The sequence below is a fragment of the Triturus cristatus genome, chromosome 9 (assembly GCF_964204655.1).
Source record: "Triturus cristatus chromosome 9, aTriCri1.1, whole genome shotgun sequence".
In the NCBI taxonomy this organism is placed as follows: Eukaryota; Metazoa; Chordata; class Amphibia; order Caudata; family Salamandridae; genus Triturus; species Triturus cristatus.
In genome coordinates this window covers 1,149,251,565-1,149,267,805 of record NC_140592.1, presented here as the reverse complement: position 1 = coordinate 1,149,267,805, position 16,241 = coordinate 1,149,251,565, and the positions used below count along the sequence as shown (strand labels likewise).

Sequence of the window (16,241 nt, the reverse complement as noted above, 5' to 3'; positions counted from 1 at the left end):
ACTTTATGTGCAGCTGGATAATAGAAAATCCAGTGATGTCAATTCCTGTGCAAATGGATGATGGATAGGATAGGATAGGATATAGTTCTTGTTTAGCGCTCGAATGCCGAAGCGTCTTGGCGCTGGTAAGTACAGAGAGGAAACACAGTCTTCAGATATGGTCTTCTTGGAAAAGCCAAGTTTTTAAAACTTTCCTGAAACGTAGATGATTATCTACTAATTTTAGCGAGCAAGGAAGCCTGTTCCAAAGTCCAGCAGCACGGACTGAGAAGGCTCTGCCTCCCCATCTAACTTTCCTGATCCTACTGATCTGGATGAGGCTCCGAGTGCTGGATCTTAGCACACGGCTAGGAGTGTAGGGGGTCAATAATTTCTGGATATCCTTGGCTCAGCCTCCAAAAACAGCCTTCTGAACCAAGCATATGGCCTTAAACTCTATCCGTTGTTGGACTGGGAGCCAATGTAGGGTTTTAATTCCTGCAGAGACCGATTGATCTCTGGGAATGTCCAGAAGTAACCTCACCGCGGCATTCTGCAGAGCCTGCAACCTTTTAAGCTGCGCCTTATTTATCCCTAACAGTAAGGCATTGCAGTAATCCAACTTGGATAACACAAGCGCCACCACGACGGTCTTGCGCAGCTCTGGCGTAATGAAGGGAAAAATGTTGCGCAAGGTCCTCATTAGAAAAAAACAGGATGATACAAGGCTGTTGACATGGGCTGAGAAGTTTAACTGACAGTCAATCAGCACGCCCAGGTTTCTCGCCTTGGGCACAGGACAGGGACACTCCCCTGCCCTCGAAGGCCAGCAGGAGTTGTTCCACAGGGGATTCCATTGGCCAAACTCGATGATCTCTGTTTTTTCAGTATTAATCTTCAAGAAGCTCTCATGCATCCAGCTCATAATTTCCGACAGGCAGCTGTGAAATTTGAGAGCCGTGTTGTTGGATTGTTTACCGGTGAAATGATGAGCTGGGAATCGTCCGCATAAGAGACAAAGGCAAAGCCATGCTTCCTGATGAGTCTGGCCAGAGGAGTCACATAGATATAAAATAGCGAAGGTGACAGCGCTGAGCCCTGCGGAACCCCACATGGAAGGTGGAAGCTGTCAGACTGTAGGCCGTCCCAGTGTAGACTTTGCTCCCTTCCTTCCAAGAAAGAAGAGAGAAGGGACAGCGCTAAGCCCTCACTGCGAATCTCCTGTAGCCTTTGTATCCACACCGTATGGTTAACGGTGTCGAAGGCCGCCGACAGATCTAAGAGAACAAGGATCGCCTTGCCTCCCTTGTCCACTATGCTGCGAATCTCCTCAGCTGCCATAAGTAATGCTGACTCCGTTGAATGTTGTGCACGGAAGCCATGCTGAGTAGAGTCCAACAGATTATAGGAGTCTAAGTAATCCATCAGAGATCTGTTGACCTCTCTCTCCAAAATTTTGGCTGCAATAGGTAGTACAGCAATAGGGCGGTAATTCTTTGGTACGTGAGGGTCCAATGTAGGTTTCTTTAACAGCGGTCTAATCGTAACACATACATGCATGTAGCTATCTTCCAGCTTGAGGGGTAGCTACCGGACTCCAGTACTTGATTGATTAAAGGTGCTAATTCACCTGCAATCACATCCGCAGCCAGGTGCAGGATTGAAGGGTGACAGGGGTCTTTAGGGGAACCTGATTTAGTTAGGGTAATCAATCTACGAGTTTCTTCTCTCGTTATTGATAGAACTACGAGTCATCCAGGTCTAAGGAAATTTCCATTTATCAGTGGTTGCCCCTGCTTTTCTGATTCCGGGTGCGAGTTTATAAAATCTTTGTAGATTGGCTGAACCTTTTACAATCGCTATCCCTCCACCCCTCTTGCCTATCCTGTCTTGTGCGGTAACCACATAGCCATTCGGTAGAGCCGTATTCCAGTCTGGGCCAGAAGTACTATCGGACCAGGTCTCAGTCAAAAAAATTAGATCTGGGTAGGTATTTTCAATCAAATCCGCAATCTGATACTTGTTTTTATGCAGAGAACGGACATTTAAAAGAATACAGCGTAAGGTTTGGGATTGACCAGTCTTAGTCTCTGTCTGAGGGTAGTGTCTGGGGGTGTCTTCTGACCCGGCTACAACCGTCTTGTCTAGCGAGATAACTGTCCCTGTGATAGTCTGTTTACTGCCCAAATCAGTCCCTCCCTCGCTATCCCGCCTGATCTGATGGGCGCATTTACTACAGGCCCACCGTTCTATATATCTATTAGATAGAGCCAACTCATGGGCTTTACACAGGGTCCTGTCCAGATCCATCAGCTGTTCTCTATTATAGGCAGTTACCTCAAAAGGGGCAGGGGTCCTGGCGCTGGGCTCGCTCCGGGTGCAAACGGGCTTGCCTTTGACGCGCCTTCGGCGTGCCACCGGCGCGCCCGCAGCGCGGACGCCCCAGCGCGCCTTTTGTATGCATCCGGCGGCAGAAAAAACTGGCGCGTCAACCCCAGGTGCAATGCGGACCCGCCTAACTTCCGGGTCCGCTAGGGTCGAGCGCGGAACAGCAATAGAGGAACACAGACTGTCGACCACAATGAGGCAGGTAGCGTGCATTCAATTACAATACAACGGGTTAAAATTGAGCTAAAAATGCTCTTTTAAATAAAGTATTGTGCAAATGATCGCATATGTGCAAAGTTAGTGTGCAAAACCAGCTTTAGCAGCGAGAGAGGCGGAGGCTATAGAGGATCAACAATGAGAGACGAAGTCCCCTGTACTAACCCAATGAAATGGGAAATGGAGTGCCTTTGCTTGGCTTCTTCTTATAAAGATGGTTTGGCAGGAAACCATTAATGTCACTTCCTGTGCAAATGGATAATGGGAAATCGTGTGATGTCACTTACTGTGAAGATGTATGATGGGAAAACTTAGGAATGTCGCTTTTTGTGCAGATGGTTGAGCTGAAATCCAGTGGTGTCACTTCCTGTGCAAATAGATGATGGGAAATGAAGTCCTGTTTTGCTGCTTCTTTTAACTTTTGTGATGACTCACTGTCTACCAGATTTTCAGTACTCTTTTTTTTTTTTTTTCCTGTAGTTTTATATAGCGCGAACTTGACCCGAAGGTATTGGGTATCAGAGTGCTTTACACAAGCACCAGTTGTGTTACATGAGGACGCATTCATTTTCGGTAGGCACAGGGAGATTAATTTATTTGCCCAGTATCACAGGAGGTTGAGCGTCCTTGCCGAGATTCAAACCCGATTCCCCAAATTTGAGGTCGGCTGCCCTAGCCGTTAGGCCAACTCCTCTACCCATGTAGAAATTTCCTCTTAAATGTAGAATTTGAATGTTTTATCTGATTTTTCTGACCTTGGCTTTTAGCTCTGCTCCTTGTGTTTTTTTTATCTGTTTATTGAGAAAAACAAATTGGGGGTTATTTTCTTTCCATCCATGTACAAATAATAGTCAATTGTATAATACAATGAACACTGGTGCGCTGGAATGTATAACATGCAGTGAAATTCATAGTTAAAAGAATTTAAGCAGTAGTGTAGAATAATAACGACCGATTTACATAAATCCAACATATGTATAATTGCGCAGTAATGAGTTCATGAGGTGGGATCTGAAATGATATGCGATGTGGAAAAAACATATATGCATTGAATATTGGTAATTGTTGCGCAAAGTCTAAACAACAGGGCAGTTCCTAATAGGAGCATTGCTCAACTAAGCAGTTATACAGATCTTTGTTTTTGAACAATCAGAATACTAAACCTAAAACATAATAGACCATGTCGTCCAGTTACGTCAAAGGCCATTGTGCTGCCCTACATGCCTTTTGTGGGCTGGCGGTGGTGATGAGGAAGAATGAGAAGATTGAGGGGGTCCAGCAGGGTATGGGTAGATATTGGGTGTCACATGACAGCATGTAAGGACGAAAGAGGAAAGGCCAAGTCACACTTAAATATCACTACATCAGGGTCCCAGCCATGATGTCGACCATCAGTGCTGCCTCGTCCGTGCTGTTAGTTTGTAAGGCGAGAAGTATAGTGTCTCAGTATGCGGCAATGTTTATTTCCGCAAAACAAGCGTATCTTCCCTACAAAAGTTGATCGTTGAGTGCTACCAGGCCACAAACGGGGGTGTGGGGGATTTCCATCTTTTAGTAATAAGGCATGGCTAACAGTAAACCGCCAATCCAAAAAACAGGAGGTCACCCTGTGTCTTTTATGCCTGCGATATAATCCAAGCTGGCATTTCTTCCAGTGATGTAGGTCTGGGCGCTCAGTTTTCAGATAAAACCGCTGAGACGCACACCAATAAGCATGTAGTGATAGGCACGCCCGCTGAATATTTAGTAGCAGTACCCCTGCGCTTCGGTAGGTGGCGTCAGTCGACTCTGCGTCCATCGGCGGCATTGTGGTCGCCAGGATGACGTTGCAGTGTCTACTTAGACGCCGCCCGTGCGCGGTGAAGCCAGTGCTTTCCTTTTCCGCTCCAGCCAGCGCAGATCCAAAGAGAGCGTGACCCTTAGTCATTTTTTGACTAAATCTTTTTCGACTTTTGTCAACATCTTTTTTGAGTCTTCGACTCCTGGTAGCACGAGGGATGTCCCATCGTTAGACCGGCTTTAAGCCTTGTGACTCCTGTCACAAGTTGATGTCTGTCACAAATCCGCACCTCGTGTGCCTCTGGTGCCTAGAGCACGACCACGACCCGAAGTCGTGCTCCGACTGCCAGGCCGAAGTCTTTTCGGTCCCGAAAGCTCTTGGAGGCCCGGCAGTCCGCCACGCGCCGTTCGAGGTTTCGGTCGAGAGGAAGGTCACAGAACCGGTCGTGGGGCCATCCCCACTCGTCTTTGAAGTCCTCGCACTCCTCGGGTAAGTTGAAGCACAAGAAGGCGGCCAAGAAGCATTGTCGCTCTTCGCCTGCTCCCCGTCCGTCGGCAAACGCTGGACCCGGAGCGTTGTCGCTCTCCAGCTCCGTCTTCGGAGCTTGCTTCTGGGACATCTCTGCGTTTCCCTCCCTTTCCCGGAGCTGAAGCATCCTCTGCCCAGCTTTGAGCCATTTATGAGGCTCTTCAAAGTATTTTTGTGCAGCCCAACTCCGCAAGTGCGCCTTCGGGCCCCACAGACTCAGCCGGGGGCCCTGGGCCTTTGATGCTGGTGGCTCCGGTGCCAGAGGGCCCCTGAGGATCTAGGCGACCTCACAATATATTCCCCGGTGCCGATTCCCGTGACGATGCCCCGAACACGGGTTGTGCCCCCAACCAGCGTCGACCCCAGCCTTACCCCCGACTTGGACCCGGTGCCAGACTGACGTCGCCCGATGTCGGTACCGGCACCGGAGGGTACTTTTATACCGCTGTTCATGCCTGGCATTCCCTATCACCCTGAGTGGCAGCCAGAGGAGGGTGAGGAGGACTGGGAGGAGTTTGGAGACACTTAAGCTGACCAGCTTGAGGAGCCGGACTGGCGAGAGGAACTAAGTAATGCCAGTGGTTTGGATACCTTCCCAGGCCTTGGCATTCTCTCCCCCCCCCCCTACCTTGGCTATGGAGGAGGAAGCTTCTTACTCAGTGGTGTTGCGCAGGGTGGCTAAGGCCTTGGGCCTTGAGCTTCCTACTGTGGTAGTCAGGATTAACCTCCTGACAGAGGTACTTCAACTGACAGCGGCCTCTTCGCAGCCCCTGCTGTCTTTTAATGAAGCCCTCACAGACATCCTTTGGGGGCACTTGGTCCAAACCCAGCACAGAGGCTCCTGTGGACAGGATAATTGCCCAACGCCACAGCATGGCCCCGGGCGACCCACTTTTCCTCTCCCAATACCAAACACCCTACCCTTGTGAGCTTGGTGGTCCAAGCCTCGTGTTTTAAGAGCGCATTCCCTACTGCTTCCCCAGATAGGGAATCCAAGAAACTGGACCACCTTCGCAAGAATATGTTTTCTTCTGCCCGCTTAGCGATGTGGTCGGTGAACACCGCATGCCTCTTGGGCCGTTATTCCCATACGGTATGGAATACGGTTGCGCAAGTGCTGCCACATTGCCCGGAGGAGGCCCAGGCCGTTCTCACCTATTCAGTGGCAGAGAGTCGAGACGCAGCTAAGTTTGCCATTCAGTGTGGGCTGGATACAGCCGACTCTGTAGACAGAACGGTTTCCACGTCTGTAGCCTTGAGGCGCTACGCCTGATTGAAGACTTCTGGTTTCTCTGGAGATGTCCAATCCACCCTCTTGGACATGCCCTTTGATGGCTGTCGCCTGTTCGGCGACAATGCGGACTCGGCGCTAGAGCGCTTCAAAGATTCTAGGGCTCTGGCCAGGTCCTTGGGCCTAGCGACAACCTCTCGGCCCACGCAGTCCGCCTTTTGCCCCTATCGAAGTTACGTAAGGCGTGTCCCACCACGTTCTACCCAGTCTGGTACAGGGCTGCTCAAGCTACCGAGCCTCTGTGTAGCCAGAGACGTGGAACCCAGCGGCGCAGGTCTGGGTGCCTGTGTGCGGACCAGTCAATCCAAAACCCCACTGCAGCAGTCTCCAAACCCTCCTAGTCCGACCTTCCAGGGCCACCAGTTGCCAGTGGGCGGCAGGATCTGCCATCACCTGCATATGGCCATGTCTGAACTGGGGTGGCAGAGTGGACTAAAGAACGGTGATGGATCAAACCCAGATCTGTTGACTGGGTGTGAGTGTTTGATTGGTTCTGATGCTCCGTCCATCACCACCCCCTTTTGTACCGCTTTGTTCGCCATAAGTTGGCAGGGTATGCTCAGATGTTGAGTCCCTTGCTCACTTTGCCACTGGATTCAAGCAAGCCTGGCTGAAGACGGCTGTAATGCCAGAAACCGGTCCTAGGAAGCTTGTTTCCGGTCCAGGGAAGGCATGGCTTGGCAGTTCGTGCTGGACTGTTCCCATGAGGCACAGGGTCAGACTGATTTGCATATGGCCATGTCCGAACTGGGGTGGCAGAGTGGGCTAAAGAACGGTGATGGATCAAACCCAGATCTGTTGACTGGGTGTGAGTGTTTGATTGGTTCTGATGCTCCGTCCATCACCACCCCCTTTTGTACCGCCTTATCACCTTCCTCACTGGCAAAACATCATGTCGGACAGGAGGGTTTTGCAGATAGTCCGAAGGGGCTACTCCCTCCCCTTTGAGACAACCCTTTCCCTAAGCCACCCTCTTTCCATCGCATGTCTGAGGATCACTTGGCCCTTCTCTGCCAGGAAGTTGCAGCTCTCTTGGCCGAAGGAGCTATCAAAAGGGTCCCTGTGCCAGAAGTTGTTTGTGGTTGCTATTCCCACTACTTTCCGGTACCTAAGAAGGACAAAGGCCTGCGTCATATCTTAGACCGCAGGGCCCTCAACCACTTCCTCCGGAAGGAGAAGTTCAAGATGCTCACGTTGGCTCAGGTCCTGTCTGCCCTCGACCCCGGAAACCGGATGGTAGCGTTGGACTTGCAGAACGCCTACTTCCATATCCCCGTCCTGCCTGTCCATAGGCATTACCTACGGTCCACGGTAGGCCACAAGCATTTTCACTTTACCATTCTCCATGTTGGCCTTACCAGCGCCCCTGGGGTGTTCATGAAAGTGATGGCGGTGGTCACAGCTCATCTGCACAAATCATGGGTTCCAGTCTTCCCTTATCTCGACGACTGGTTGTTGAAGCCGGGCTCGCCCCAAGAAGTTGTCTCCCCCCTCCAGACTACGGCGGACCTCCTGCACTTGCTGGGGTTCGCTATCAACGAGCCTAAGTCACACCTATCTCCCTCTCAGAAGCTCCATTTCATCGGAGCAGTTCTGGATACAGCGCAGTTTCGGGCATATCCTCCTGAGCAGCGAGTCCGGGATATTCGGGCTATGATACCGATGTTTCGGCCTCTATACCGGATTTCGGTGAGAAGGACCCTGAGGCTGCTGGACCTCATGGTCTCCTGCATTCTGCTGGTCGATCATGCCAGGTGGCATATGCAGGCTCTGCAGTGGGACCTGAAGTGTGTGAAGCATCAGGGGAATCTTTCCAATGTCGTCCAGATCTCGGAAGGGACTGTACGTCAACTGCAGTGGTGGCTCACGAACCAGGATTGGGTCAGCGGCAGGTCCCCCTCTATTCCCCAACCAGAGCTCACAGTAGTGATGGATGCGTCACTCCTGGGATGGGGCGGCCACCTGGGAGAGGCAGAGATCATGGATCTCTGGTCTACAGCGGAGTCCGGTCTCCATATCAACCTTTTGGAGCTCCGGGCAATCCGTCTTGCGCTGAAGGCATTCCTTCCTTCTGGCAAAGAAAGAGTTGTGCAGGTGTTCACAGACAACACCATCGCCATGTGGTACTGCAACAAACAGGGGGGTTGTGGGGGGGGTCGTAGACCCTATGTCAAGAGGCTCTTCGCCTTTGGATATGGCTGGAACATCAGGGTATAGCCCTGTGGTTCAACACCTGGCAGGTTCCCTGAACACCAGGGCAGACTAACTCAGCCGCCGGTGCATGATGGATCACGAATGGCGTCTTCACTCGGAGGTGGTGCAAGTTCGCTTTCGGCAGTGGAGAGAGCCTTCGTTAGATCTGTTTGCCACCGAAGAGACCGCGCAATGTCAGCAGTTCTGCGTGTTGGAGTTCCCAAGGCGGCACTCGCTCGACGACGCTTTTCGTTGCGAGTGGAATTGCAGCCTTCTGTACGCCTTTACGCCTGTACCACTTCTGCCCAAAGTACTGAAGAAGATCAAGTGCAACCGAGCCCAGGTCATTCTTGTGGGCACAAAGAGTCTGGTAGCTGAGCTCTTGAGCATGGCCATCGAACCTCTGATCAGACCTCTTCGGGAGCATCTTCTGTCGCAGCAGCAGGGGACGGTCGTCCACCCGAACCTGTCCAGTCTCCACCTCCTTGTGTGGCGATTGAGGGGCGACAGTTGACAGCTTTCGACCTTCCATGTCCTCCTCTTCATTCTATCTTTCAGCAGGGCTCTGCTCTGGGCACTCTAAAAGGCTACCTTTCGGCCATCTCTGCCTTTTTGCGCCTTCGTGATCAGCCTTCTCTTTTCAAGTCTCTGATTGTAAATAGATTTCTAAATGGCATCATTCATCTCTTTCCTCCTTTTCCTTTCGTAATGCCCCAGTGGGAAGTGAATCTTGTTCTTACTTACCTTATGTGTGCTCCCTTTATAGACACTGCCTGATTGTCCTCTTCGTCTTCTTACCTTGAAGACCGCTTTCCCGCTTGCCATCACATCTGCTCGCAGGGTGAGTGAGCTTGAGACTCTTTCCTCTTAGCCTCCTTTTCTTGCAGTTCATCCGGACAAAGTGGTCCCACCTCTGCTCACAGTGTCCATACGCATTGACCTGTCCGTCGTGGAGTGTCCTGTGGATTCCAGCCAGTCTCAAACATCCTTGGAGGAATCAGAGGAGTGGGTTTTCCCCTCACTTACAATATGCAGGCGTGCTGGAAATAGAAGAGAATACAAGGAAGGAGGTGCGCCGGCTCTGGACCTCCACGGTGTAATCCGGAAAAAACATAATTGTGGCATTGTCTATCTTGATATCATGTAGCATCTGCGTCTCCTTAGAAATAGCATCTCTGTTTCTATAATGCAGCAAGTGGAGCAAAACTGGTCTGGGATTGGCACCTCGGAAAGGGGCGACGGGCAGGAACTCGGTGCGCCCGCTCTACTATGAAGTATTGCGAGGGAGTATCTTGAGGTAGAAGCTGCCGAATCTACTGTTGGACATATGTAACTGCATTTGATCCTTCTATTCCTTACGGCAGACCCACCACATGCACATTATTACGGTGTGATCGACCTTCAGCGTCTTCTACTTTACTTTCCAGAATCTCCACACAGTCTGTCAGCAAGCGTAGTGAGTTAGCCATGTCGTGGGTTTTCGATTGCATTAACGCAATAGATTGTTCAGAATTGTGGACTTTTTCCACAAGTTTGCGGTGGTCAGCGTGGAGAAGCGTTAGGTCTTCCTTAACTCCGTCTATCCTGGTCTTGAGGGAGGTCTTTGTGAATTCAAGTGCAGTGCCACGTTTTTCTACAGCCATTAGGGCCGAATCCAATTTATCTCTAAAGGAAAGTTGGGGAAGGAGCAGCCCCAGTGGTGTCCATGTCGTCTTGTGGCCGATCTTGGCTGGTTGAGGGCCGAGCAGGCGTGCCCTGGGTAGCTGTACATTGTCGGACCATGCCACTATGTCCCAAACTCACGGGATACCCTGACCGGTTGCAGGGGCCCACTTGCCAGTACCCAGCACGGGGGAGTATAACAGCACAAGCAGCCCCCGGGGGTCAAGCTCACTGGGCAGGGGCGTAGGAACAGTGATCGGTTGGTGAGCAGTGAAGCACTTCTCAGGTCTGGCTGCGCGTCGTCACCGCCAGTAGTACTGTGCGCTGATATCGCTGTTGCGCTGCACTGTGAGTGGAGAGGAAAGCTGCGTTGTGTTGGGTCCTTGATGTTATCAGGGGTTTCAAGTATTGCAGTGCAGTAGATCCTCCGTTGCTGTACAGAAGAGTGTGTGGTCTGTGGGATATAGTAAGTGCCATTAATATCACTGAGTCTCTTGAGCCTCAATGTGTGTGTTGGCAGGCACTCAGGGTGTCAACAGGTCTGCGCCAACAGCAAATGCAGCACACAGCAGTCTATTCTTTGTTTAGATGGTGCATGTGAGGGAGACCACAGTTTTAGGGAAAGCACTAAAGGGGTCAGAGTGCACTGCAATGTGTGTCTGTGTGTTATTAACTGTACACACTCAGCACATCGTCTTAGCTGTGCTTTACCGCACCAGTACTCACCGCGCGAGTAAAGCGCCACTTGGGTGTCTGAAGCAGTAGTTCATAATGGCAGCCGTTCAGGAACTCCGATTTACTGTGTTGGCCCCGCCCTGAGATGTAGGGCCTCAGGGTAGAGCGGAGCAGTTTATCCCCTAGTGGCTCCTTCGGTGCAGCAGTACACTACCAGCGTTAGGCTGTCAGCACTGCACCCACATGCCACAATTCATCGCCACCCGCAGCACAGCATCGAGGCGCAGCGGCTGCTCACGCCTGTGATATGAAGGTGTCCCGGCCCAGGGCTGGGGCAGTGGCTCCTCCCGACTGCCCTGTTTCATCGCAGCCATGCTCCTCTCCATGTCGTTCTACCAACCCTCTGTGAGCACCAGTTTCAGCATGGCTGCTCGGACCCGGCAGGTGTAGGTGCCTGCTACCACTTGTGTCCTCGGCCTGCCCCTGGCGTAAGGGTCCTTTCTTTGCGATCATATCACCAGAATTGTGGGCCTAGGCCCTAATTGTTGATCTTGGCTCCACACTGCAAACTGCCACCAGGTCAACAGAATCGGGGTGTACAGCTGATATAAGGGGGTCATGGGAGCCCAATTCTTAGTGTTTGGAATGGGTCCCCGGTAGGAGAAAGGAAGATTGAGCGGGACGATCGGCAGAGCTCGCTTAGATCTCGTCTGCCATGATGGCTTCCTTAGTTATGCCTCTCATCTCTGCTGCCTGCTAATGCAATACGATTAGTAGACTGCCTTTATAAGGACCTATAGTTGATGTGTCTTAAAGTAGATGTCTATAGATCCTTTGCAAGCGCCCTCAGGGTTTTCTCTAACGACTGAAGATGCCAAAGCTATGCTTGGAGATTGAGGGTGCACTTACATTTCACTCCCCTGTTAGAGAGTGGCTACTGCCCTCTGTAACCTGGCTTTGTGAGACTGTCTGTAGTTTCAGTATCATGAAGGGATAGTTCTTTTTAGGTCTCTCCTAGCGCTGCGTGCATGCGTTGCTCTTGGAGAGGGTCTCTTGTAATCACTGCAGACATTCAGAAAGCTTGCGGAAAGCTTGTGCGTCTGCTTGTCAAATTCTATTGACCTTTGCGTGTGGCTTTCTAAAATTGAAAGCCCGCAATTGGCCAAAGGCGGGTGCATGTCCCGCCTTCTCTCTAAACGTTAACTCCCCTGGCCTAGGGAGCTCGGGAGTGAGCAGCAGCGCTGCCGGGTGACAGCTATATACCTTCCTTATCTTGATCTTGGCTCATGTTCCTAAGTAAACAAACGTCTCTCCCTACCCTTCTCTCACCTCCATTTACCTTGTTTCCACTCTCGGTACAACTCTCCCCCTTTTCTGGTTTATTTCCCAGAGCTCGCTCCCTTTTCTCACTTTTCTACACCTTCTGGTGATGTTTTGTGCCAGTTCCCTTTCCCCAATCTCTAGCTTTCTCTCCTGGTTTCACTGGCAGTGCCTCTCTCGCCCCTTTCCTTTTCCTCCTCTCAGCTGCTCCTTACTATCCACCCTCACCCCACCACTCTGGCTCTTACGGCTGCTCTCTCTGCCCACGCCCTTCTGTCTCTCCATCTTCACACACCCTCTGCTCCCGCTTCTGACACATGTACATTATATTCTCCCAAGAAACAACGCCCCACACATTCCCGCAGCATATGCCAAAAACACCGCCGCAGCTGCCGTGAGCAATTAACGTATTTCCGACTTTTTACGCGTCCACAATACTGTAAGCAGAACAAGAACATCTGGGGGCGCCGCCATTCTATCAATAATCCCCAAATTCTCCACAGACCACCCTCCGGCGTTTTTCTCAAAGTAACTGCTCTTATTTCACACTCCCCAGTCTCATGTGGTACACCCCTCTTACCAGCCTTTAGTGGAACTCAACCCCTAACAACCCCAGAGATCTCTCCCACCCTTCTCCCTCCCACACATCTCCTTTCTCTCTCCTCTCGTTTCTCTCTCTCTTTTTTCTAGCTCGCTCACCTCCATTATTGACTACTCCCACTTCCCTCCCCCAGCATTCTGTCCCACCTCTCCCATACCCCTCTGCAGTAGTGTCATGCAAAATGATGGGTTACCTGATGAGTGGCGAGGGCCCCCGGGACTCATGAATCTTGGAGATTTATTAGGCCCTCGGTTAAACTCTTTCAGGGACAGAAGGTTGTCCACTCCCTGGCCCCGCCCTGTGTGGGTGTTGTAGGCGTCTCCATTACACCACTGAGACCATTTTACTCTCCCCTTTTGGTCCCTCCAAACTCATCCATCTCACTGTCCCACCTTTTTCACCCACCTCTGTCTCTCAGACCTGCCGCTCCCATAAATGTTTCCTGAGGCAAGTATTTATTCTTGAATCAGACTGCATGACCCAGTGTTTAGTAATTGTATAGCTCCTCAATCCCTGGTGGCACAGCACCCAGGATAATGTGCTGCATGGCTAAAAACGAATAAGGTCCCAAAGGCGAGACCCATTGGCTATGCCAATACTTGTTTTCTGTAGCAGTCAGATGGAGCGGCTTACTCACTTTCCCTATCTAAAAGGTCTTCCAGTTTCCATTAACTCGGATCCTTTTGTTTTCCATACTGTGTCTTAAATGTTCAGAGCTTGAATGTACGTATGTGGATTAGTGTAGTCTGTGAGTGTGACTGGCTGTGCCCCTTGTGGAGTCTATTAGTCTTGACGAGTATGAGCCAGACACAGCAGAAGAGCTACTCTAGTACATTCTTATGTATAATACCATTGCTCATTTGATTTTTCACACCTTTGCTTTCTATAGTGGCATGGTTGCTCGCTGATATTTGGAGTTGTGGATCACTTGAAACAGCATCTCTTGACGGATCACACCAACACTAACTTCCAGACGCTGAAATGTCGATGGAAAAGTTGTGATGCTTTCTTCACAGCCAGAAGAGGATCCAAGCAGGTATTTGTAGAGACTGTGTTCAAAGCCTTAGTTTAGTGGACATACCCAAAAGAAAGTAGAAACAAGTAAAATGATTTAGATGTGTACAGTAAACAAGGGCAGATGTATACTGCTGTAGGTTGATATTTTTTAGTTACTCATAAACCACTGAACAAACTTAAATCGAACCTCAAAAGGATTTCTCCTGAGTCAAAGTTTATCTTCATGCCAAGTTTGGTGTACATCTGTCTAGTGGTTTTTGCTGCATCAGAGACCAGGAGTTAACATGGGAGTTTCTGTAGTCACACAAACAAAGTAACACACACTCCCATTACTTTTAACACACTTGACCAATATGCACAAGAATTGAAACTAGCAGATGCATACTGTTAATGAATACGAAATATTTTTGTTTCTCCCGAACAACTTCAAAAACAGTGTTTATCTGAAAGAGACAATTAGTTATGGATTCCTCACCTTAGAATTACCCCCAGGCACACAAGAAAATTATTTGCTGGTTTGCATCAAGATAGCATGGATTCATCAAAACACTGCATGCAAACTCCATTGAATACAGTGGACTTATTTTCAAGGTCCATGAGCTTAGCAGTTGTGCTCTGCTGATTCTCTTAGATTTGTATCATAAGCATCTTGTGTGATGTCCAGGCCCAGTTACAATATATGGCGTTTGATGGCTGTATTTTGTTTAGGAAAACAAAAAAGTGATGAGTGAAATTCTTTAATTAGTCTCATGCTCACGGTGCCATAGGAATCAAGTTTTGCAGCATTAATCCTTTTCTGGATTTTGTTTTTTTTGGGGGGGGGTGGGGGGGAGTGTCTTCATCGACCACTATTTGGTGGTAAGTCTGTTGTCTCTGTGGCGTCAGACGTTCACCTCAGAGGTTCCTGCGTGTGGTCACTATCTTCAGATTCTTTTTTCTACGATTGGGTCAAGGAAGAGAATGGCCCCTTTAAATTCCGCCCCAAATACCACCACAAGTTTACGCAGCAGGATCAGCACAAGATTTACAATCTATTCCTTACAAAGTGTTTGGTAAACGGATTCTCTTGCTCAGTTCTACAAGGTTTGTTTTCACACCCACGACCGGCACAAGTTAATTCAGTCCAGTGCACCAGTTCTGAATGTGAACCACAGGTTATTGTGGCCAGCAGAAGCCCACCCAATATATAAAGGAGGTAGTGTCACTGCTTTTGGGTTGCTCACAGCACTCCCCCCAAACAGTTGTTCATTAATGATTTGCATACTCATCATCACTAGAAACAGAATATGTATTTCAACACGTTTATTTAAAAATATTTATTTTAAAATTCGGGATCTAGTGCACATAATATTGGTAACATCACAGAAGATAATAAAAAGTAGCTAACTTTTCAATAACAATAAAAACAGGGAAAAATCATAACATCACAATTTATAGCCACTGTGCTATCTCTAAGCGCTATGCTAGTTTTAGCAGAGAAATAAATAATAAGCGTGAGTTTCCTAGGTGGTGCGCATACCTGCTGTAGGAAGCTGGCTCTGTATATACTATACCAAAGTGAGATATAGGGTGCACAGAGTCCAGTGGAACCCCAAAGGTAGGCAAAGGTAATGTTAGATAGCACCTCACTCTCCATTTGTGGTAGTGTGGTCGAGCATTAAGGCAGTATCAAAGGACAGTGTTAAGCATTTGTTGTACACACTCAGTCAGCAAATGAATTCACACACTCAAAGACTGAACTTCAGACCAATTGTTTTTGTATGAAAATATTCTTATTTCCTAGAACCAAGCAAGCCTGGCACAGGTAAGTGATGAGTACTTTGCAGTAAATATACAGATTGTAACAGTTTAGATTGTATTTGTAAATGCACTTTGTTTTGACTTACAGTACTGTTTATGAGAAATGCAATGATTTGTAAATACAGTACATATACTTTGTATAGGATTTTCAGTAAGATTATAGGTAAATTACTTTTGAGATTACTTTTCTTACACAGAGTAGTATACCTGGATACTACTCTGGGACATTGCCTGCAAACAGGTAAGTAAAATCGTTTTTGTTAAATAGTACAATTTGAAAGAATTTCTTTAGGTTTTCAAACCCCACACTTAAAAACTTTTCCAAGAAAAACAGTCAATGTTATCCTATGTAGGAAAATAGTGTTATTATTTTTATAGTAAGTATTCGGTAGCAGGAGTTGAGGTCCTGGGGGTAGACTCAGGGATCCCCCAGGGTCAGGGATGCACTCTCGTTACACCCTTCGCAGCACTAGGGCGGCTGGGTGTAGAGAGCTGAGGCCCAATGTTATCCAATGGGGGGATAGAGGGCCCCCGGTTGGTGGCTGCTGACGAGCAGGCCACAAGGTTATGGGAGCCAAGCTCCGGGTGTTAGGCTCAGGGCAAAAAGGGATCCAATTTAGCACACAAACTGCACCCTCAACGGCGCAGAGGCGGATGGGTGCAGGGTGCTGTTTTGGTGTCGGGTGCCCTGTTTTCAATGAGGATTTCCGGTTTTGATTTTCAGCTGCAGGCTCGGTCCAGGAAGACTTCCGGGAGGGACCACCAGCTGGGCAGGTAAGTTGGAGGGATGG

General features: G+C 49.3%; 1 protein-coding gene across 3 annotated transcripts in view; it reads left to right on the top strand.

The window, feature by feature from the left end:
• The window catches only part of ZNF106 (zinc finger protein 106), a 387,174-nt gene that overhangs the window by 340,280 nt on the left and 30,653 nt on the right, over positions 1–16,241 (top strand). For all 3 annotated transcript variants that reach the window (XM_085627097.1, XM_085627096.1, XM_085627098.1), the window contains exon 22: positions 13,523–13,669. In XM_085627097.1, the coding sequence (XP_085483223.1) occupies positions 13,523–13,669 (147 nt within the window). The remainder of the gene's footprint in view (positions 1–13,522; positions 13,670–16,241) is intronic.